At 40.1% G+C, this 22,996-nt stretch overlaps 1 protein-coding gene across 1 annotated transcript in view; it reads left to right on the plus strand.

Annotated features, from left to right (window-relative positions):
* Window positions 1-22,996, plus strand: part of CRYBG3 (crystallin beta-gamma domain containing 3) — a 105,395-nt gene that overhangs the window by 9,185 nt on the left and 73,214 nt on the right. Inside the window, exons 2-3 of the mRNA XM_034657147.1 lie at window positions 7,889-7,955; window positions 22,415-22,845. Coding sequence (XP_034513038.1) covers window positions 7,889-7,955; window positions 22,415-22,845 — 498 coding nt within the window. The remainder of the gene's footprint in view (window positions 1-7,888; window positions 7,956-22,414; window positions 22,846-22,996) is intronic.

Raw genomic sequence — 22,996 nt, forward strand, 5'->3', positions numbered from 1 at the left:
TAAAATTTATACAAAGCACAGATACCGCCTTAGTAGCAGAGGGTAATTTTTTTTTTTATAATTGCCGTGCTTCTTATGACAAGGAATGAAATACTGTGAGTTTTCCATTTTATTAACTGGGGACAGGTTAGGTAAGATGTAAATTCTCAGCCTTTTATTGTCTTGTCACATCACCGAGGAGTATACCCTGGCCGGAGGGGTGGCATTGTGCCTGTTAGTCTAAACGGAAAATGTATTCTGTAATAATTTTGATTATTTCATTGTTCTGGGAAGGCAAATAAGCATCTCATTTGGCAATATTGTATATATTATGATACAAAGGAATTACCATTATGTAATTTGTAGTGTTAGTATTTTGTAATTTGTCTATTCTAAATTCATTTCCACTAATTTGCATTTGTTTGCTTTTTGAAATCAACTACAATACTTTGTATTTTTTTTGTCCTTTTAATGGTAATATAGGCTTTTGTAAAACAGGCATGAAATTATAAAATCAAAAAGAAAAAAAGTACAACTCATAACCCTACCCACTCAGACAAATACTATTCTTTCAGATCATTTCCTATGTGCGTTTCTGCATATATACATATTTTTACAAAAAGTGGAAGTTCTCTTCAGGATTTTGAACTTTTTTTTCCCCCCACTCAACAATGATGCTTTAACATTTTTACAATAGTATATATATTTATACAGATTATAAAAATTCAAAATTTAGTCTTTTTAAAAAATTCTTTGTTTTGTCATCATTTTTCAGAATTCAGTTTGAATATCTAAATATGCCTCTGCTTGTATAGGGTTTGCATTCGAATGGGAGAGGGTAGAAAATTAACAAATTGTATGATGTATAAATGTGCCCTGAAGTACAATAAAGCAGGGTGAGGGAATGGGACATGATGGAGGTAATGAGTCTGGAGTAAGGTTTAGATAGAAGGGTCATGAAGAGCCCCTTTCTTGGGTAACATTTGAGAAAAGACCTTGATGATTCTTGGGAGTGGGACAGAAATCTGAGAAGAGAACTTTCCAGGCAGAAGGAAGAGCCAGTTTCAGGGCCCTGGGGCAGGATCATGTTGGCACAGATGCCAGAGTGAGCAGAGACAACAGAATGGAAGGGAGAGCAGCTGTCAGTGACATGGGGAAAGGGAGTGGGGGGCCAGAGGAGGTAGGCCAAGGTAGGGAGTTGAGATACTTACTTTTTGAAAGTATCATTTGGGTGTGGGTTTATGTGTGTGCATGTTTATATAGTCTCGCAAAGATCGTCGGTTTATTGATGTCTGGAAGAATTTTCAGCGAGAAAGAATTTGAGTTGGAGGTTGGAAGTGAGGTCAGCCTTGGTCAGGCTCTGGGAAGGCACAGTCTCATCTGTCCTTGGATCTCCAGTGCCCCTTCTTTAGGACAGTTCGATGTATACTGCATGAATGGGTGCCCAGTTTAGAGGGCAGCCAGAACATTGTTTTGAGTTCATGTCACAGCAAAAATTGAGGGGGTTGAGTCATGTGAGGTAGGTTATAAATGTTCCGAATCTGAAGGGTATGGGGTAGAGGATTGTGGGAGAGGAGAGCAGTTACTGTTGTCGCATACAGACGGCTCAGATACACATCAAACACACCAACCTTCTCCCTAGCCTGTGAATGAACTGCAATTATGGGTCTTGTTTTGGGGGCATGAGATGGGGGACAGGAAGTAAATCAGCTTCCAAGTGGGTACATAAATTACAGGAGAAGGCTGACGTGATGGGGGAAGGACTGTCAGAGAGCCTAAGATTGCAAAGGAACAGAGCTTCTTAACCATGCCTATTACCTTTCCTCCCTTCTCCCAGTTTTTCTCCAAAGAGTTCTGAAATTCAAATGCCAGATGTTTGAGCTAAAATACATGCTGTTCGACTGCCTTAAAATTGCTGCTTTTAGTTACCTTTTAATTTGAAGCCCAGAAATAGTGCCATAACCACCTGTTTTATATTCTGTTAACGGTCACTTAAAAAAATACAAGTGCTGCTCTCCTGCGGGCAGTCACTGCTTATGAATGGACAGTTTTCCAGATGCTGTTTGTAAATCGTCAGTGTGGAACTCTGTCCCCACAGAAGCTGGACTGGAAGCGGTAGATGGCAGTTTCCAGGCCGATGCACAAGAGTCAGTTTAATCCGTAATGGGCCTGCAGGATAATATTGAACAAAGAGAACCTCTAGGCTTGTTGTGTGAAGCTGTGTTTGTAAGAAAAAATTCCAAGGTAGATGCCCCAAGGCCGCAGTAGACCCTTTGAGAGTTGGGGGGGCGGTAAAACCCATCCCGTATTTAAGGACCCAGGTGCAGGCTGAGAGGGTGGAGTCTAAGGGAATACAGGACTGGCCCTTTGGAAACAAGGACTGTACAAGTTTCCGCCTCTTTCTTAGAATGTCCTGATATCAATTTTGATACCGAGTTGGTTCCTTGGTCAGAGTCTCTCTGTTCCTTCACCATAAAAACTTAAAGGTTAGTCTACCTGTTTCCTTTTCCATTCTCCCTGCCACTGGAGGATCATACGGGATTTTAGAGCTGGCAGAGAGCTGGTCTGACGCTTTCGTTTTACATATTTGAAAAATCGGATCCAGAAAGGTGCATTTTGACTGAAGTGACCTTTGTCCCTAAGATCTGTCCCTGAAACAGACATAAGTCCATTTGACAGAGCATTTTGCTACTAATGACAACAGGAAAAGGTGTGGATGGGTAAAAGACCCCTTCTTGTTCCACATTGTTTTTTCGTTTAGTTCTCCAAGGCAGAGTTACACCTGGAGGACTGAGTATGATTTGACCACATTTCAGGGGAAGGCCAGATTCTGGCTGCTTCTAGAGTTTCATCAAAGGAATGGTGTCACGTAGGCTCGGAGGTGAGGATCAACATGCCAGGCAGGAGGCCTGGTGGAGTTGTGGTGGAGAGGGTGATACTGTTTAATGGACCAGAAGAGTTTTGGGTTAGTGGAAGAAGAGAGAACACTAGATCTGCCTCGACTCTCTTTCCCTGTCCTCAGCCCTGCTGGTTGCTCTGTTGCAGACCATACCTCATACAATGGAAGTGAAAATCAGAGTGGGAAGGTGATTTCAGGTAGCATCAGGCTGAGCGAGATGGAGAGGAAGGAAGGGAAATCCTTCATTTCCCTAGGGTCAGTGGAAAGTGCCCGTGGACAGTGAATCCTGGGGACTGTTTAGGTGTATAGGGCATTCCCAAATTGGGGACTATGTTTTATTATTAAGAGGCTTTGTGTTTAGAAATGGTCAGAACTACTGCCAGTGACGTCTTTAACACCAAATACTGCCTCCTTTCTAAAAATGGCAAGAAATGATAGACTTCTGCATCTGTAGAGAAGTGGGCAAGCCTCCAGAAGACAGTTATGAAAGCTGTATTCAGTTCTTCAACATTTCCAGATTTTTCTGATCCAGCCACAGGAACGATGTGTGAGAGAAAAGGCAGAGTGAGAGGCAATGCCCAGCATCTGTGCTCCAGGAGGGGGAGGAGTGGAGAGCCTTACCCTCCTTCACTGCGTCTCCACCCATCCTCCAGGTCTCTGTGCTGTCCCTGTGTGTCTCTCTGCTGACCATCCAGGAAGCTGCATTCTTACCACATGAGGAACTGAATCTGGGAGAGGCCTGGCACCATCGCCTGTTACTTCAGGCTGTGATGTACAATGAACGGGTATTTTTTCTTGTTGGTCCCACTCTGGGCTTGCGATGCTCAGCGTGCTTATTAGGGCAACAGCTCTTTTCGAGGGGCTGGGAGCTCTGCAGGGCCTGGGTGTTGGAAAATGGGTAATGGTTTACATGACTGAGTTTTCTACATAATGGATACCTACCCTTTATTAACACCTAACACATTTAGATAATATTAAGTGGAGACTCTCAGACTAGACCGTTCTCTTCCTTATACAACTTTGTTGTTGGCTTCTGCTGAATGTAGAAAAGCTCTCAGACCATTGTTTATCAAGAGTGTGGTCAGAGGGCACCTGCTCCAGAACAACGCTGGGAAGAGGGAGGTGGTTATTGAAATGTGTATTCCTGGGACCCTCTCCAACTGGAATCCTTGACAATTAGGCACATACATTTGCTTTATAAATAAGATTGCCCAGCTGAGTGTGGTGCATCTAAGTAGGGATTCTGAAGGAGTGAGGGCAAGGATTTCACATGGTGTGTTGAATGCTCAACCCCCAGCACCGAGAACAGTGCCTGGCGCTTAAAGGGGACTTAAAAACAGAGGGGGGGCAGTACTTACCTGGTGAGTAAGTTCTTGTGCCTAGTTTTCTGCTTCTTATTTGCTATGGGTTGGGGAACCTTGTTATAATTTAATAAAAAATAAGAGTGTAACATACAGTGACAGGATAGGGGCTTTCCTCTTTGTAAATTATTTGAACTCTAGAATGTTAATATGCTCCACTTTTTTTCTTGGCCCAGAGTTTTCGTTTAGTTTGTCTGGAAAGTAAACAGTTAATGGCTGCATGCTGGATTTCCGGTTTTCAGGTAGGGTCTAAATAAGTTGCTTCAAAAATGAGGAACTTCAGTGTTAGTTTGATCTTGATATTTTTCTGGGCTGTTTTGCCGGATAATTTCCAGAGTTCTGTTAGCTAGTGAGATGAGGCTATTTAGAAATGCAAGGTAGTCTTACTTGCCTACCTGTGGTTATGATTCCTGCCCCTCACCCCCTGCCATGAGCAAAACGTGTGCTTTCTTTTTTACTGCTATTGAGCTATTCCCAGGTCCCAAAGGGGGTTAAATTGTGAAAGAACAGTAAGAACGGATTGTCGACTTTCATAAGGTTTGAGATCATCTGAATTTGAACATGTTTCTCTTTCCCTCATATATTAAAGAGTGTGAGAATACTATTCGAAGTTTTCGAGTCTTTTTTTTTTAATTAAGCAGACATGTAAGTCTAGTGTTTTCAGTATTTTCATCTACTCTGTTTTATTTTTGTGTGTGTTTTGCATTACCTTATTACCAATGGAACACTTTTTTTGATTAAGCAGGCACAAATGGAGAACCTGTTTGAGCACCAGGCACAGTGCTCGGCTCTGAGATACAGACACGAATGATATAATTTCTGAATTTGAGTTCACATTCTAGTTAGATAGCTTGACGCTATGGTAAAGAGCAGAAATGTGTGAGTGGTATCACTGGGTTCAATAAGGACCCCCAAAATAAAGATTAAGCTGGGGCTAGATTGTAAAGGATTAAGAGTTGGGCAAAGTGTTGAAGGATGTTGCAGACAGCAGAAGAAAGTGGTTTGCTGGCATATTCTGAGAATGTGAAGTGGTTCTACGTGGCAGGTGTACCTGGGGCCACATGAATAACTTTCTGTATCCTAAGGACTCTTCATTTTATTAATCAACTGATAGAGATTTATTGAAGGGATTTTTAAACTGGAAAGTGAGATATCAGATTAATAATCATTTTGACAGGAGGAAGGGGTTGAAACAGAATCAATCCTGAAAATGCCAGAGATCAGTTAAGAAGGACTCTTTAGTAAACTAGAAAAGAGGTGGGGAAAGCTTTAATTGAAACAGCGAGTTTTATAGCTAAGCCAGAATTTTAAAATGCGTTGTTTACTTTAGAACTCAACACATTTTGAAATTTGGGTTTAGCAGTAAGATTCGTGAGACTTAAACATAGGCTGTAAGTTTTAGGAAGTTTTATGAAGTGTCAAATATTCCTTTTTTTTTTTTAAGCTTTAAATGCTTTAGTTGTTTGCTCAATATGGAATACTTGTGTGCCCACCTACAACTACATTTTTCTGGCATTTTGTGTGTGTTTGTTGAGTGGATATAATTATACCTGCTTGAAAATACCGATATCTCTGTTAATCCCATGAATCTGGAGCTACGTTTTCTACAGAGGTTTTGTATTGGAAAGGAAACTTTTACCATTTTCATTTCTAATCTCACTAAGAAAGCACTGTAAACACTCTAAAGTAGAATTTCAGGAATCTTGAACAATAACTAGGAGACTAAAATATTCGTATGTTTAGTTTTTAGGTAGGTCATTCAAAATAGCAACCTATTTTAGAATAGAGAATATTTAGTTAGAGAATATACTTATAAAATCATTAAGATCCGTATTATCCTTGATCATACTCCAAATTCTTATAATATGCTCTTTTTACATGTATTTTCCAGTCTTTTTTTTTTTTGAATTGAGCTTAAATAGACCACTCTTGATATCTAATTTAAAAAAAAGAATTGTAAACAACTCATGACAAAAAATAAAGCTAAAATAGAAAATGGAGGTAAGAACTCACTTTTAAAATAGCGGTATTAGAGACATTCTTATTTTATATATAGATGTATTTGGTTACAATTCTGAATTGTACATATCTTCCATTTCTGTCCCTGGGTTTCGCATGGAATTTTCATGTGTTAAGCACACAGCTCATGTATTCATCTTCTTTACTTGGTTGCTTTTCCTATTTACATTTAAAAGGCTTATGAATATGACTGAGTCTTGTTGGTCTGTGTATTTCTGCAGAGAGTCTGAGACTTAATGAAATTTTAATTTCATTGTATTTTCCACATGTTCATGATCTATCTTTCTGTATTTTTACTATTACCATTTGTTCCCTGGATAGTCTACATAATTTCACTGGGCTTTATGAATAGAAAACCTAAAAGTAGCAGAAATCATGTCTTCTCTTTCTATCCTGTCCAGTCTGAGCTATTGAGACCGCTCCTTTTCATTCTCATGACCACCAGCCACCGCGATGCCCTGTGTCTTCCCACTCTGTCATTCCGCCTGCCTTACGCTTGTCCCCTGGCTAAGGGCTTCCTAGTAGGACAAGATCAGGTTCTGAAACGGGTCAGGCAGGTTCTTTATAGTTGGCAGGCACTACCTCTGGTATCCTCGTATCCAGCAGAGTTACGTCTGCCCAGTTGTTGTGCTCCAGTCTTAGAGTAAAACAAACAAGACATGTTTCCTGAAAATGCCATTTTCTCTATCACCGCCTCCTTTGTACCTCCTCTGTGGGCATTTTACAGAGGAGGCAGAATTGCTGTTCCTTGCTTCCTCTGTTCTCCATAGTATTTTGTTCATCTAACAGCTGTAACTTTTATCAAACTGTATGATTTGTTTATCAGTCTTCCCTACTAGACTGAGTTTTACAAAGACCCTGACCTACTTGTTCTTAAATCCTCAAGGCCGAGCGCGATCCCTGGGGCATGGCAGAGAGTCACGATAATCTTGAGTGGGCAGCTGTTCAGGTTGTCTAGCATTAGAAAGTATGAAAACAAGATCATGTATAAACATAGAAACATAAAATTTTGTATTTGAAATGTATGTGTGCCTAATAGGAAGCATAGTTTATTATGACATCTCATAAGGCATCTGTGAAGGTATTCTGGACAATTACAGGAGACAGTCTGGAAAATCAGGTTCTTAGGTGCCATCTGGGACACAGTTGGGGCTAGATGAGGCTGCGTGTACATTTGAATATTCCCAAAATTCACTGGATGATCCTGTCTGTTGATAAGGACTTGCTGAGGAGAAATATATTCTATTCCGTATAGTACACAGTATGGAGCAGGCTCTGGAGAACTTAATATAAATAAGATCATAGAGTTTTAATCATTTCCAGCCTTGATAGCTATCCACTGTTGCTTCTTTGTTCAGCTGCATCATCGCTGTGATGCTGATTATCAGCAGAAGAAAATGTAGCCCATGATAGGCTTACAAAGCTTTCTGAGGCCTGGATGAGTATTTTCGGATGTGTTTTTCAAGTGTAGAGATTCAAATCAGATCGACATACTCTTTTACATTTTGTACATGAATCCTTTGAGCATTGCATATAAAAGACCTTTTAATTTTTACTTTAAATTCAGGAACTGTATGATTTTTAGTAATTCTCTTTTAATTTCAAAGAAACTGTGGTTTTTATTTTTCAGTGTTGAAAATGAGTCCATGAGCACGAGTCAGAAAAAGGAAAATGTACTTTCATCAGAAGCAGTGAAGGTATAGTTTTAAATTAATATTTTATATTAAGCAAATATTTCTTTTAATTTCTGTTCCTACTGCTTTTAGATTCTGTCATCTCATTTTACATTTCTAAAAGAGCGCTGTATTATTTATGTGGAAATCCAGCCCAGCTCTGTTGGATGTAGTATTTAGGTAGGGTGGGGAGAGGGGGGAGGGGCACTAGGGAGAGTTGGGAGAGTGGGGTGTTCTTATCCCAGCTTTGCCACTGACCAGCTGTGGGGCCTTCATCTGAGGCATTTAATGTCTTTGTTTTTAGTTTTCTAATTTGTGAATTGGATCGCTTGACCTCCATGGTTTCTTTTCCCTACGACATTATTTGATTTATATTGTGTTTTCTCAAATGCTGCTGACATCTAATAGTGCTTTTGGCAGGTGGAAGTTAATAACAAGTTCTTACATATTCTTAGTGTATGTGATGGATATTTTTGGTCAGATTACATATGAACCAGCTTTCCTTTTCTTCTACAGGACAAGCACGAAAAGTGTATAAACTACACACCTCCCTAGGTAGTTACTGTTAAGTGTGGTTAAAAATCCTTGAAAATCAGGGTGCCTGTGTAGCTTGGTCAGTTGAGCATCTGACTCTTGATTTCGGCTCAGGTCATGATCTGAGGGTCCTGAGATGGAGCCCCGCATTGGGCTCCCCACTCAGTGGTGTCTGCTTGAGGATTTTCTCTCTCTCTCTCCCCCTCTGCCCCTCCCTCCCTCTAAAATAGATAAATCTTTAAAAAAAAAATCCTTGAAAATCACTGAACCTTGTAACTTTTTTTTTTTTTTTTTTTTTTTTTTTAACTCATAAGTGATTTTCTAGAACCTGAATGTTTGTGGTATTCGGTGATGTGATGCCAGGTATGTGATCGAGCTTTTGTAGCTGTCCCACAGTCATGGAGTTTGGTCTCAGCAATTTTTTTTTTCATGATTTGTGACAATCCCTAAAGTAGAATGCTTGTGCTTTCCATGAGTTTCAAAGTAAATTAGCTTCATCAGTGGAAGGACCATAAAGTCATCTGAATTCTTCATCACTGACAGGGGGACTTTTAAACATATAAGGTCCAAAGTTATTAGATAGGGTCAAGATAAAGCTGTTTTCATTCTTCCCCCGTCATAATAAACAGTATATTTTTTTGAGAGAAAATATCAGGATCTGATTGTTTTTAACTTTATTGAAAGAAAAAAATCAGGATCACCTTGCTTTCCTTATCTTTCTTCATTCCTTTCTGAATTTGGCTGTCAAATCTTGCTTTCACAGGTGCCTGGGTAACTCTTTTAAGCAACTGCCTTCAGCTCAGATCATGATCTCAGGGTCCTGGGATTGAGGCCTGTGTCAGGTTCCCTGCTCAGCGGAGAGTGTGCTTCTCCCTTCCCCCCTCCCCCGCCCCCATGCTCGCGCTCGCTCTCTCTCTCTCTCTCTCTCTCTTTTAAGTAAATAAATAAAATTTTTTTAAAAAATCCTGCTTTCAGGTTTTATAACATTTCTACCTACTCTTTTCCTATCAGCTCAGCCAGCTGTTAGCCAGCCTACAATTTCAATTTGGGATCTGGGTCCCCAGGTAGTTATGGCTTATAGTCATGAGATTGTTTCTCTTAGTATTTGAGGCCCACTGGATTACTTATACGTGGGCAGTGCAATTAGCTCATAATAGCGAGCGCACCACGGCACTCTCACTGTAGTGGCCTTTGTAATTGTTGCTTCACCTGCCAGAAACTATTAGTAAGATTTCTTTAACTTAGACACGCAGGCCCAGTGGTTTAGATACCTGTTGCCAGGCATCAGAAATATATATTTTGATAACACCAATACTCAGCACCATACCTTGTGGGGGAAAACAGGTTAGAACAATATTTATGGTCTTGTTATTCTAAATAGTCTCAATTTAAGTATTTTCATTAGCAACTGGGATAAAATAAGCATTTGTTTTCTTTCTAATGAATAGTTTTCTGAAGCAGCACTCTAATGTGACATTTGTTAGCATGCTTCCATCTTGTTCATTTGAATTTTATGATAACGCCTTCTGTGATAAGAAAAAATATACAGCATTTTTCCTGTTGAGTCTGAAACATAACAGATTTATGAATAATAAATGTTCTTATCCATTTCTTTTTGTGAGCATTTGACTTTGAGATACCAAATCAAGATGTTGATGATTGTTTCGTTGTAAGTTTAAGCTACAAAAATTAATTCTGTTTTTCAAACAACTAGAGACTATAGAAGCTTTATATTATCTTTGGCCATCATTATATTCTTAGTTATCACTTATATGCTATACAAAGTTTGCTATTTTGCTAACATTGGTAGGCATTTCTGATGCTAGCATTTTTCATTCTACCGATAAATATTTTTATATGAATTAGGTTCTTGTATCTAGCTGACAAAACTTCCAGATATTTAGTCCATATTCTACCTTTTTTTTTCCTGTGGGGTCTACGATTTTGTCTTGTAGCCTTGAACACTTGGTCCTGTTGCATTCATGTCTACTGTTATTTAAAAGAGTAGGAAGTCATGTTCTAATTTCCTGCTGCCATCTACCTACTTCAGAGGAATTTTTCATCCCTTGTTGCCTTCCAAGGATAAACTCCCTAAAGCCCCCTGCTTTTGGTTTTGATCTGGTTTTGGTCTCCGTGGTTTTGGTCTCTTACTTCCTGCCCTCTCTTAGACCTTGTCTTGACTATCCATCCCTCCATCTTCACTGGCTTCTATTTCTTTTCTGAAACACAGTTGTTTGGGGGAGCACCTGGGTGTCTCAGTCGATTAAGCATCCAACTCTTGATTTTGGCCCAGGTCATGCATGATCTTAGGGTTGTGAGATCTAGCCCTGTGTCAGACTCTGTGCTGGTCGTGGAGCCTGCTTAAGATTCTCTCTCTCCCTCTTTCCCTGGCCCCTCCCCCACCTCTAAAAAATAAATAAAATACAGTGTTTTTTTTTTCCCTTTGGTGGGTCTGGTTTTCTTTCAGTCTATCATTTCAGGTCGCTCCCAGTTTTTACCCAAAAATTTCTTATGAAAGTCTGTTTCAATCACTGTTTAATTCTTAATCCTTTCTAATTTGATTGTTGTCTCTTCTCTAGTTCCCTCAGACATGGGAAACTTAGTACTGCGCCTCGTATATGTGTCATAAGTACTCAGTAGGTAGTTAAATGAGTAAAAGTCATTCCATGAAACCAGTGATTTCTTGCTAACCACAGTTAATAGTCTTTTCTTAGTTCTCATTTTATTCAACTAGATGAGACAGTTGCTTTTCCAGGTCTTGTCTTCTTTCCAAAGATTTGCTATTTTGTCTTTGTTTCCATTAATATTGTACTTCATTGCAGTTCCTGCCTCTGGCCATTTCCTTGTGTTCCTTGACTTTCTGGCTAAATTACTTTTCATGTAGATGTTTCTTGAGGTCCTCGGTCTTCCTCAATGTCAGACTTCCAAAGTAATATCTTTCAGTCTTATTGCTTCATTTTTTGGCTCTCAGATCGCTACTTGACATCCCTTTTGAACTCAAAGCTTCATTGTTGGGGTTCCAGACATTTCTGTATGGATGGCCTTTGGAACCTCAAATTCAGTCTGCCCAAAAGTCTCAGTATCTTCAGATGTTCTCTCTACATGTATTTGGTTTTGAGGTGAAGGTGGTGGGAGGTAGGGAGGAATGTTTAACTGCTTGGGATGGAAGAAGAGCCCTGGGTTCAGATATTCCATCGGGAGATTTTCAGTCAAACTCTCTGCTTTTAATCCCGTGTCTCACACTGTCCTGAGTGGTACCTAGGGTCTTCAAAACCTGAGCTCTTTCAGTCGATCTGTGGAGTAGAGTGTTTCCCTCATGATCGGAGTTCCCCCTTGCAGCCACTGGGTAGAAGCTTCCTGTGGGCTCTCTGCCTCCAAAAAAGATTTTTTGAAATCTCTTATCTGCTCATATCTATTCTCTTCCTCTCTTTGTATTTATAACTGAAACGGTTCCTTTACTGTCATTTTAGAATGTTTTGTACAAGAGAAGCAGTCAGTATGTGTGGTTCATCGACAGTGTTAATCAGAATTTTTATCTTTTTTGTAGTTGAAGAAAGTGAATCTCAGAGATTGTCACTTAACAAAACCCACACTGTTAGTGGGAGGAGACAAGAAAATTGAGATGCAGTTCTGTATAATGCTTCCCATTTGTGAACTTAATTTATAAGGTGTATTCATAAACTAAATTTACCAAAAAGAAATTTTATTAAAAAATTAAAAAAGGTCTGGCAGTAAATCTACTTTAGAAACAAGTCATGAGCTAAATAAAATGAATTAAACGTGGACCAGAGGTTATATATTCTCCAGCCCAGACCTAAATAAATTGATGATTATTAGGCTTGTTCTGAGTAGCTTGACATCTGCTTTACATATAACTTTTATCCCATTTTAGAATTGTTGCTTATAACTAATCATACAACTTTGATGAAGGTTCTGGAGTGGTTTTCAAGAGGCAGTGGTTGATAGATATCTATGGTCTATGAATAATCAAGGAGTATCTAGTATTATTTTTATTTATGATTTATAACACTTATCTTTAATCTTACAAGTAAATCATTTACAACAAAGATCCGTGCTTTTTTGTAACTATTGCCTCCGTTTACTGATAGGTTAAGATAGAAAATTGTAGCTCAAGAATATCTTACTGAAGAAAAATAGTCACTAATTGTTTTTTGTATTAATCCTGTATCGAATGTGCAGTGCTGTTTAGTAAGATGCGTATGTTAAATTTATACATCTGTTCATTTTTTGGTTTGTGTAATTCTTCTTTCCTTATTGGTCTTTTTCAACTTTCTCTTGGCCAAAAGTGAAATGATAGTCAAATTTAAATGAATTAAATGTTTTCTTGGCTAGGTTAGAGGAAAATTGATTATTGTACTAATTTTTTAAATAATTTATGGCCTTAATAAATGCTTGCTATCCCTTTTTTTCTCAGCAATACAGATAATAGCAGCAGCATGATGTCCATTTATTATAAAGATTTTCAAATTTTTCCTTTTCAAATACAGGAACTCTTTTTTTTTTTTTTTAAAGAAATTTCAACTTAATTGCATTTGGAACCCATTTATAAATAGATTAGCTTTAATTGATGGGAATGTTGATGATGGGAATGAGTTGTCTCATAGTGAGCCACTATTTCTCTGCCTCTGCCAACTATGGGCCCCCTTGGAAAAGTTTTAAAATTAACATATGCAGTGATGGAAAGAACAGTCTTTGGAATCAGACAAATCTGGGCTTAAATCCCAGCTTTCCATGTGGTAGTTTTGTAATCTTGGAAAATTTACTCAACCTCTTTGAACTTTGGTTTGCTGATCTGTATTAGGGGGGGTGTTCAAATCCTGTTTCATAGAAGTGTTTTGGAATTAGTTGAGATAACATGTATAGCACGATACCGGACGCAATACAGGTACTCAGGGAAGGAGGTGACTTCCTGCCATATAAAGTCTGGCTAAAACTTAGAAATAAGTCTTTGAGAATGGTGCTGATTTTTTTCTGGGTGAATAGTGTAGAAATAGCTATTAGAAACATTGATTCTCTATCACATTTGAAAAGGCATACGTGGAGATATACATTTTGAAATTTAGCTAGAAATAAAAAATTCTCACCCCTTGATTGCTTCTGTAAAGACAGTGCTGTCCAGGTGCCTGAAGTAGAGATCCTGCTGTATCGCTCTGTGGTCCAGATGCCCAAAGGAACTGGCAGGGCTGAAGCCTGTCAGCATGGCTGGTGCTGGTCTGGGGCCTTGATATCTTAGAGTTCCTGGGTGTTGAATGTATGATAAGGTACCTGGTTTGATCTGCAGCAGCTCATTCCATCATAGACCTGTAATGGTCCTACTTTGTGGTATGATGGAGTGGAGTACCTTATCAGAATGGAAACTGACTATGAAAGGTTATGTACATACTCCAGATTTTTGTGAGTACATTTACCTCTATGGGTGCCAGATACTGATACAGGAACATTAGAGGGGGTTCTGAAAAGCTCTCCTAGAAATAAAAGCATTTATTATTCTGGCCCAGTGTTTTCGTTGGAGAACTCTTTATATTGTAACAGAAAGGGGTGGCTTTTCTCCTACTTTATGTCATTTTGTTCCTTTTTTTCTTCTGTCCTTACACACCTGCCCTGGTTGATTTGATTTCTGCCTACATCTTAGCCTGTGAGAAAGCTCACACCTGTCCCTGCAGCCCAATGTGTTTTGCTGACCATCAGGGTAATAGAACCAATTCTTTGATGCACCTTTCCTGCCAGTGTTGCTTGGTATAAGATTTGACACACTCAGAGTTGAACTCAGACTATTTTATCCTAATTTTCTTCTCTGTGTTCTCTGTCCTGCTAAAAGTCGCCGCCAATTACCCAATCTTGATGTTTGGAAATGATTCTATCATTTTGTCCCTCTCCCCATTGTGCCAGTGGCCATCAAAATCCCTTTCTTCCTGTCCATACCCATCGCTACTCTATAGCTCAGACTTTTCTTATTTAGGTCAATGGTTTTTTTTCCTGTGTTGTTTGCTCTGACACACATGATAGATGACTGTCTTGGGTTACTTATGGTTAAGGGCATACATCCCTTTATCAGAAATTACATGGAAATGAAAAACTGAAAGTAACACCTCAATCTTGATTCTATTCTAGAGCATTTTTAAAAAGTAAAATTTCAGCTTTTTAACTAACTTGAGTAACAAATTATTTGTGACATCTCAGAAGTGATCACAACACTGAGTCATGACATAAAAGTTGCAGGTCATTTGTTATGTTAAACAGTAACCAGCTTAGAGCAAAACAGTTGATGGCCAACCTGCTGGCATGTTCTAATTTTTTAGTGGAAAAATAATGCTGTGATAAATTTGTAATGTTATCTTTCAAGCAAAATTACTTTAATAGTGGGGGTATAAATCATTCATCTTTGCACCTTACCATTAGTCCTGAAATCCATTTATTGAAAAATTTTGTTCATGCAAATATGTATCAGTAGTTTATATGGAATTAAACAGGCATCCCACCACAAATTAAATCCATTATGATGAAGGTAAGTGATTTTGATTTAAAAATTTTTTTTATTATGCTATGTTAGTCACCATACAGTACATCATTAGTTTTTCATGTAGTGTTCCATGATTCATTGTTTGCATATAACACCCAGTGCTCCATGCAGTACGTGCCCTCCTTAATTTTAGCACCACTTAAACTATAGCTAACTCAAGATATCAGTAATAATCTGTTAATTATTTTCCTCAAAACTGAGGAAATTGTAACTATTGGTGGTAGAATTTCAAATATTGACAAATTTGCCAAGTAATATGTTGTAACCAGATGTCTTAGGAGAAAACTAACTAGAATTCTCAAGTAAGCAGCTGGTTTTAGTTTATGAGTGTCAGATTTTAGTATGTGTTAATAATTTAGGTGATAAACATATTCAGGATGAAAGTGTATAAAATTGTTTGCCTTCACCTCGCGGTGACTGGGAAAACAGGGTATTAGAAATGTTCACTGGAAGAACATGTACGTAGGCGATTTCTGTTCTGAAAAACCTTCTGTTGTAATAGAAATTTCCCAAAGAGGGCAAGGAGTAAGTGGTCTCAGCAGTGGAAACAGCATTATTGCGAAGGTGTTCTGTAGGAAGAGAGAGAGAGGAGAGGGGAGCTGGGGAGAGAATGAGGATGGCTGTGGTGGCATTAGGTATTTGTGAGCATTGTGAGTGGCAAGAGATGGAATTGGAGAAAGACCCAGGGGGCTGGACCCACCAACTTGACCTTGAGTGCCATGCTTGAGAGTTTGGATTTTATCCTGACAGCAGTGCCATCATAGTGATTAAAGGCCTTTAAGGATGATCAGATTTGAATTCTGAAAGATTGCTCTAGTTTTTGTCTGGAGAATGGACTGGGGACAGTGCAAGCAAGGAAACGAGTGATGGTTTTGTTTGACTTTTTAACAAGTGGAAACATTAAGATTTACAGAAAATGAAAGAATGGAGACAGAACATGGTCACATTCAGTTTTGGATGTATTGAGCTTGAGGTTGCAGTGAAATGTCCAGGTGGATATGGATGCCTGATTGATAGTTGAACATACTGCCTGAGCCACAGATAATCTGGGAATCATCTGATTAATCTGTGGGAAGTGAAACCTCATAAGAAGATCATGAAGATAAAGCAGGCCCAGGCTAGAAGTTTGAGAAGCATGTTCTGTAAGGGATGGCTAGAATGATGTGAACTTGAAGGAGATCAAGAAAGTGAGGGGAAGAAGGAAAATCTCAGAGTAATGTCATGGAGGCAAATGGAAGATGGGTTTTCAGGAAGAGATTCAGTCTCACATTCTGCAGACGCACCATGTAAGTGTATTGGATTAGCAAGTGGGACAGTGTTTCTTAGTGACTGTGGTCAGCACAACTAGGGACGAAGCCAGATTGTAAGCATTTAGAGAGTGATTGGGAGGAAAGGGGAAAGAAGATGGTGAGGGTTGGGAACCCTTTTTTGAGGAGGTTGGTAGTAAAGAGAGGAGAGGGCTGTCCTTGTGCATTGACTTTTGAATGGTGGGCTTCCAGAAGGGGCGGATGAGGAACTGTGGTTCCCGAGGAGACAAGGACTCTGCACTGGTGGCAGAATTCACCTCAGGAGGAGTCCTTCCTTTGTGGTGAGCATGCCGGTGAGTGAAGAAGTGTGCCGATGCTGCTGAAGTCAGGGTTATGCAGGAACATCTGCATGAAATAGAGAGTAGGGACCTCTGCTGAGCAAGGGGGTGGGAGAGTGGAGGAGGTGGGAAAGGTGAAAGAGCTGCTGTGGAAAATAAGGAAAGGTTCCAGACAGATTTCCAGCCAGGGCTGTAAATTGTAAATTGTCAGCAGCCCAAATCTGCGTACTGTGCATATCCTTGTGTTTTAAAGCAAGACTCATTCACTTAGGTAGAAAAGAGAAAGCTGTAATTTTTCTGAGTGGGGTTGGCCAAGGAATAAAACAGAGACTTTGAGGTTATTGGTTATACTTGATGTCTGGATAGAGAAGATAGGAAACGTTGTGGGAACTGAAAGGGCCAGTGTAAGAGAAGACAGAAGCTGTGATGGGACAGGAGAAGTGGTACAGTGGGTACACCTGGGACAGTGGGGTAAGACAGCTGGAAGGAGGAGAGGGTGTGCACCCTGGGGAATGCCTGAGATTGAGTTTCAGAGGTGACACAGTTATGGATGACTCACTAGGGTCAGAATTAGTGAAAGAGGCAAGAAGAGTGGAAGTGGAGGTCACTGGAGTTGAGGGTGTTAAGGAACTGGGAGTCAGGGTGTTCTGAAGGATTATCCTTGCTATGCACAATCAGGGCAGAGTCTGAGGTAGAAAGGATGACCAAGCCAGGTGCTTGAGACCGTCAAAGAAGAGTCACCTGGCTCTTCATTATTTTCCACTCAACAGGCTCTTTGGTGATAGTCTCTATCCCGTGACCTTTTTGACCTTCTTCCCTGTGCCACTTACCACGTTGGCACAGCACCTGCCACCTGCTCTAGGCTGCTCGAGGAGGTGACAAGCTAATACCAGTTTGACCTGCAAATACATTCTTACATCACTGGAATGTGGGCTCCATGAAAGCAGGGCTATTGGTAGCCCTTTTTTTATTGTTGCATCTAAACACCTGGAATGGTATCGCGCTGTTCATTATTTACTGAGTGAATGAATGCTTTCAAGCTTGCATGGACCCTAACTGCTACTTGGTCTCCCCGTTTCAGCCTATTACTGCATTCGCCAGAGACACTCTTCCAGATCTTCTGTATTTGGGGAGCCCAAATCCCAGCTGCCCCTGCATGCCCCTCCTTTGGCGTGCCATCTCTCCTCTCTGCTGAGGTCAGACCCACTTTTTGGACCTTGCTCTTTGTCTTCTCCATTTGCAGAACTGCTCAGGCCTTAGCCACTTCCTTACCTCTTTACCTGGAAGAGGATGTGTCCCTACTCCTCTTCAAGGCTAATATTTGCCCTTTATTATTAAAAGAAGTATTAGAGACTCTACTGGTCTCTTTATCTCACTCTGTGCTTTCATCCTGTCTTGTACAGCAGTTACTCTCTTTCTAATAGGTATAGAGCTGATCCCCAAAACAAGAACAAAAAGCCATTTATTTTGTCTTAGACCTTAAACTGTCATATTCCTTTTTTTTTTTTTTTTTAGTTAAAAAATTTCCTCAAAGTAATCGCTTCTGTTCACCAACTATTCCTATTCCCTTGCCTCCCTACTCACAGCTTAACACGTAGAGTTTGGGGCTGTACTCACAAATTCCTAAGCTGGTAAAACCATTTCTTCTGCATTCCTGGGGCTTCTGTAGAGTCCTCATTCCTTATTTACGATCCAACAATGATTGGAGCACCTCTTATTGTCAGATACATTTCAAGGTGCTAGAGATACTGCACGGAATAAAATAGACAAAAATCCCTGCACTCGGTGGCTTTTACTTTCTAGAGGAAGAAACAGATATTAAATGTGTGTGTGTGTGTGTGTATTTGACACTCGCAAGTACAGAGGAGAAAAAGGAGAAGGTATTGGCACTTTCAGAGTGAAGAAATTGACAGTTTCGGAGTGACTGGGGAAGCTTTCGATGAAGAGATGACTTGTAAGTAAAGGTCTGAGGGAGGTGAGGGGGACTGAGTCATATAGCTATGTGGGGGAGGAACATTTGAAGCAGAGAGGAGTCGATGTACAATTCCAGAGGCATGAGTGTGCCTGATGTTTTTGAGGAACAGTGGAGGAGGATAGACATCTTTCTAGACCTCACAATGGCATTTGGCATTTACTCCCCATTTGCTTTTGGAAATATTCTCTGTCCTTTGCCTTTGGAGACCAGTATTCTGGAGGGATGACCTGGTCTGGTTTTTGCCTTCTCTGTCTCTCACTGATTTCTTCTCTAATTTGCACCTCCTTTTAATCTTTTGTTTTCCCTAGAGCTCTTTTGTGGGTCCCCTTTCTATCCTGCATACACTGCATATGGCCAAATTGCATTCTTAAACTGTGCTTCTGACTACTTTCCAGACATCTCATCTCGTACATCAGCAGGGGACTAAAAATTCAATGTTTGACACCTAAGTAATTTGTTGCCTTACCTCCTCCCATCCCCACAAAGGTCCTGGTCTTGCTTCTCGTATTTCCCATATCCATTTTTTACTTTACTCAAATTGTTGCCCAATTTAGAAAACTTAGTTATCTGTGACTTTGTTATCCTTCAGCCTCTGCTTCTAGTAGTCAGCCACCTCATTCTCTATTCCCTGGTCTTCCTCAGCCACACCCCTGCCATGACAAGCACAGTTCATAGTTCTGTGTCTTTGTACCTGTTATACTGTTATCTAGGATGCTCTTCTCCCCCTTCAGGAGCAAGCTCAAATGTTATCTCCTCGATGTAGTGGATTCTCTTCTAAGCCCCACCCAGAGACACGGCAATGAGTATCTTGCTAGACTGTAAGCTCCTTGAAGCTGAAACTATGTCTTACTAATCGGTGTCCTTAGTGCTTTCCTGTGCTGCCCGTATTAGGCACATAGCACAGAGAGGAGATAGATGGATGAAACGGAGACCCAAGGGCTCTGCATTATAGCAAATTGAGTGTGAAGGGAAAAAATTTCAAATTCCCCAGTTACATATGTCTGCATCAGTAGCCTTTGTTGTATGTGGAATACCAACATCTTTGAGAGCAACTGGAATTGGTGTTTTGTTTGCTTGAATCCTGACTGCTTTCATTCTACTCCTTGGAACATTGGCAGCCGGTCCGGTTGGCAGGCAGCGTTGGCCCTCATTTCTGGCAGGCTGAATTTTATTGTTGTTTAGGCTGAGGGGAAAGAGCCAGCTGTTTTAGATCAGACTTAAATTTTTAATTATATAAATAAAGAATTTATTGTGCTTACTTTGAATAGCAGTGCTCTTTCCTGCTAGTTTTTGTTCCTAGATTTAGATACTTTTTTCTTGTTGGGAGTATTTCACTGATACAAATTTCTCAGAAGATTATTAGGGAAAAATTAAGAAATGGAGACATCCAAGGACAAAAAACACTCTTCAGTAAACTGAAGATACAGAAATTCTGGAATAGCAAAGAAGCTGAAACTAAAGAGAAGGAAAAACAAGTTATTTTTTTTTTAATTATATAATTCTAAAAAGGTTAAAACTAGGGGCACCTGGGTGGCTCAGTCGGTTAAGCCTCTGACTCTTGATTTCAGCTCAGGTCATGATCTTCACGGTCGTGAGATCAAGCCCCACATAGGGCTCCATGCTCTCAGTGGAGTCTGCTTGTCTGTCTCCCTCTGTTGCTCCCCTGCTCGCTCACTCTCCTCTCCCTCTGTCTCGCTCAAGTAAATACAGAAAGAAATAATGTTTTTTTAAAAAATAAAATAAAAAGGTTAAATGTAAAGGTTTTCACTTGTTTAGCAAAATGTATCTCTTTTGTTTAGAAAGCAGTTTATTGTATTTTGGAAGGAATTGTCAAGTAAAAAATAGTTGAGGAAGTGAAATAGTATTTTTGACAGAAATCACCTTGAGATTTTACTGATGTCCAAAAATGTAATGTCCATGTTCTCTTAATGTCCCCCTCTTTTTAAACCATTGCCCCAGTTTTATAAGACTCTTGTGAATCTCTGAATCATTTTAAGAATATCTGTGATATTCTGATGAATAGCCTATAGTTTACTTCCTTCAGATAGCTACCCAGGAAGAGCAGACATTCATACTAGCTATGGAAAAAAAAAATTCACTGTTCTGTTCATGTTACAGTCTTAGCTCATTTTGACTCAGGAAGAAATGTTGTGACTGTTAATTACAACAAATTAAATGGCATAGTTGAAGGACAAAAAATATATATCTTCATACATGTGAGCATTTTTGAAATGTCAACTGGCATCTCTTTTGCCAAACTGAGACGCCCTTTATGTGAGGAGAGGACACAGCTAATTTACAGCACTTTCTCCCTAAAACGAGCACAAGGTTGGAGGACTGAGGTGGAGACAAGTGGGAGTGAGTTGCAGTTGAAACCAGTAAAAGGTGAGACGTCGAATGACTCTGGAAGGTTGGTCATATTCTAAATGTAGAGACTCACAAGTTTTATTAAGCTCCTAACACACAGAAAAATGCTATCTGTGTGTTTCCTCAAAAAAACCCTCTGACTCCGAAGGTAGGGAACAGACTTAAAATATTGGCTGAATTTAATTTCCTGGGCTAATAGCTTCTACACCTTTTCTCATGCTTTCATATGCTAAATTTTATTAGTGGTTAGAGCAATGCTCCATTAAAACTATTTTGAATTTGGATTAAAATATGGAACGAGGTAAACAAATAACATTGAAATTATGATGCTCTCACCTGCTCGGGGATCAGCCTCATAAAACTCCGTCTCGTGAACCGACCATGCCCTGAGGTGGTTTTACCTTGCTGTACTGATCTTTTTTCTGACTCACACTGGAGCTTTTCTTTTATAAGGACTAGTGAGCGTGACATCTGACAGAGACTGTCAGACAGGCATTCCTTGTATGAGTAGGTGAGCAACATGTTTGGAAGGCAGGCTGACCTGGCACAGGGGCCTACGGTTCATGACGCTTTGGGGAAGAGTGTGACGGGGATGCCAGCAAGCTCGTCGATACAGCAGCTCAGCCTCTCCTCACAGAGAGTACACACGAGTGTGAGTTTGTCTTACTAGGAACTTCATTATGCGCTGGCAGAACACACCCGTGGAAGTGCTGAACATCAGCAAGAATTCCCGGGACTGCACAGGGCGTGCATGAATGCACATCGGAGGATTTTGTGGTTTACTGTTAAGGATAGTGGGCTTTTCCTCTGAATCGATACACCATGTTGCTGACTTTCCTCATCTTATTGAGAGACAATTTTACACAATGTGGCAGCTTCTTTGGGTTAGGACAGTGCTGAAATGAGGTCTGTTTAGGTGTTATCTAATGTACAGGGTGCTTGAAAGTACTGTCCTTTAGCTCTGAATAATGAAGGCTAAATTTAAATATACGTAAAATTTGCCATGATCTGTCCCTTACCTCTCCCTACACATCTCTCGTTTTGTGCCCTAACTTCCATTCATCTTTAACGTCTTAGAAGCTGACGCACCACTGACTAGAGTGGGGGCGGGGGGAGAAAGAGCACTGGGGAAGGAAGGGATTGCACAAGCATCACGCGGTCATGTAGTCGGTGTCCTTCATAGGGCACTTCTAGGAATGATCCTCTGCTGTCACTGCCCCCGAACCTGGACCGGTTACTCCTGTTCTGGCTTCCCACGTGGGCTGTATTTCTCCCTTCATGACATCTGCTGTATAGCTTCAAGTTGTGCTGACCATGCCCTTCGCTAGACTGTAAATGGCCCGAGGAATCCGAAGCCATCAGTCTTGCTCAGAGATGTATCCCTGGCGTCTGACATAAAGTGTGTCATATAATAGGTTATTAGTCGATCTGTGTTGTTTTTTAAATGACGATGTTTATTATTCTCTATTGTGTTTTCAAAGATTCCCCAAAGTGAGGACAAAAGGAACCAGGCTGAGAAGCGAATCCCTCTTCCAACGCAGGAAGATTCCAAAAAGCCAAATGACCTTTCCCGTTCTGCCTCAGACACCAAAATAGGAGAAAATGACAGACAGCCAAAAGAAAGCTTTTTTCAGTTTCTTGGTAACTTATTCAATATCTCAGGAAAATCATCTCTTAGTGATGCCAAGCAATCTTCTTTCAAAGATGACCATGACAAAGCTGAGAAAGATTTACAAAATCCCAGTGACCGTCCTGCGGAAGAGGTCAGAAGGGAGAGGGAGATTGTCAGCGGCTCCCTGGGAACCCAGGCGCTTCCCCCAGAAGAACCGGCATCCAACTCAGCTGAACCCTCAGATGCCTTTTCTTTGGATACAACACAAGACAGTGAACAGGAAACCAGTGATTTACTAAAGTAAGTTTACAATTTACTTAGCCAAAAAAGTGAGCTTTTGGACCTAGCTTTTAAACCTTACTTCTACTAAGTATTCTGTAATATTCCCGTTACTAGTTTAAAAAAAAATAAATGATTCCATGTGTCATAATCTAGGGCCTTTTAACCTATT

This window comes from Ailuropoda melanoleuca, chromosome 1, assembly GCF_002007445.2.
Source record: "Ailuropoda melanoleuca isolate Jingjing chromosome 1, ASM200744v2, whole genome shotgun sequence".
In the NCBI taxonomy this organism is placed as follows: Eukaryota; Metazoa; Chordata; class Mammalia; order Carnivora; family Ursidae; genus Ailuropoda; species Ailuropoda melanoleuca.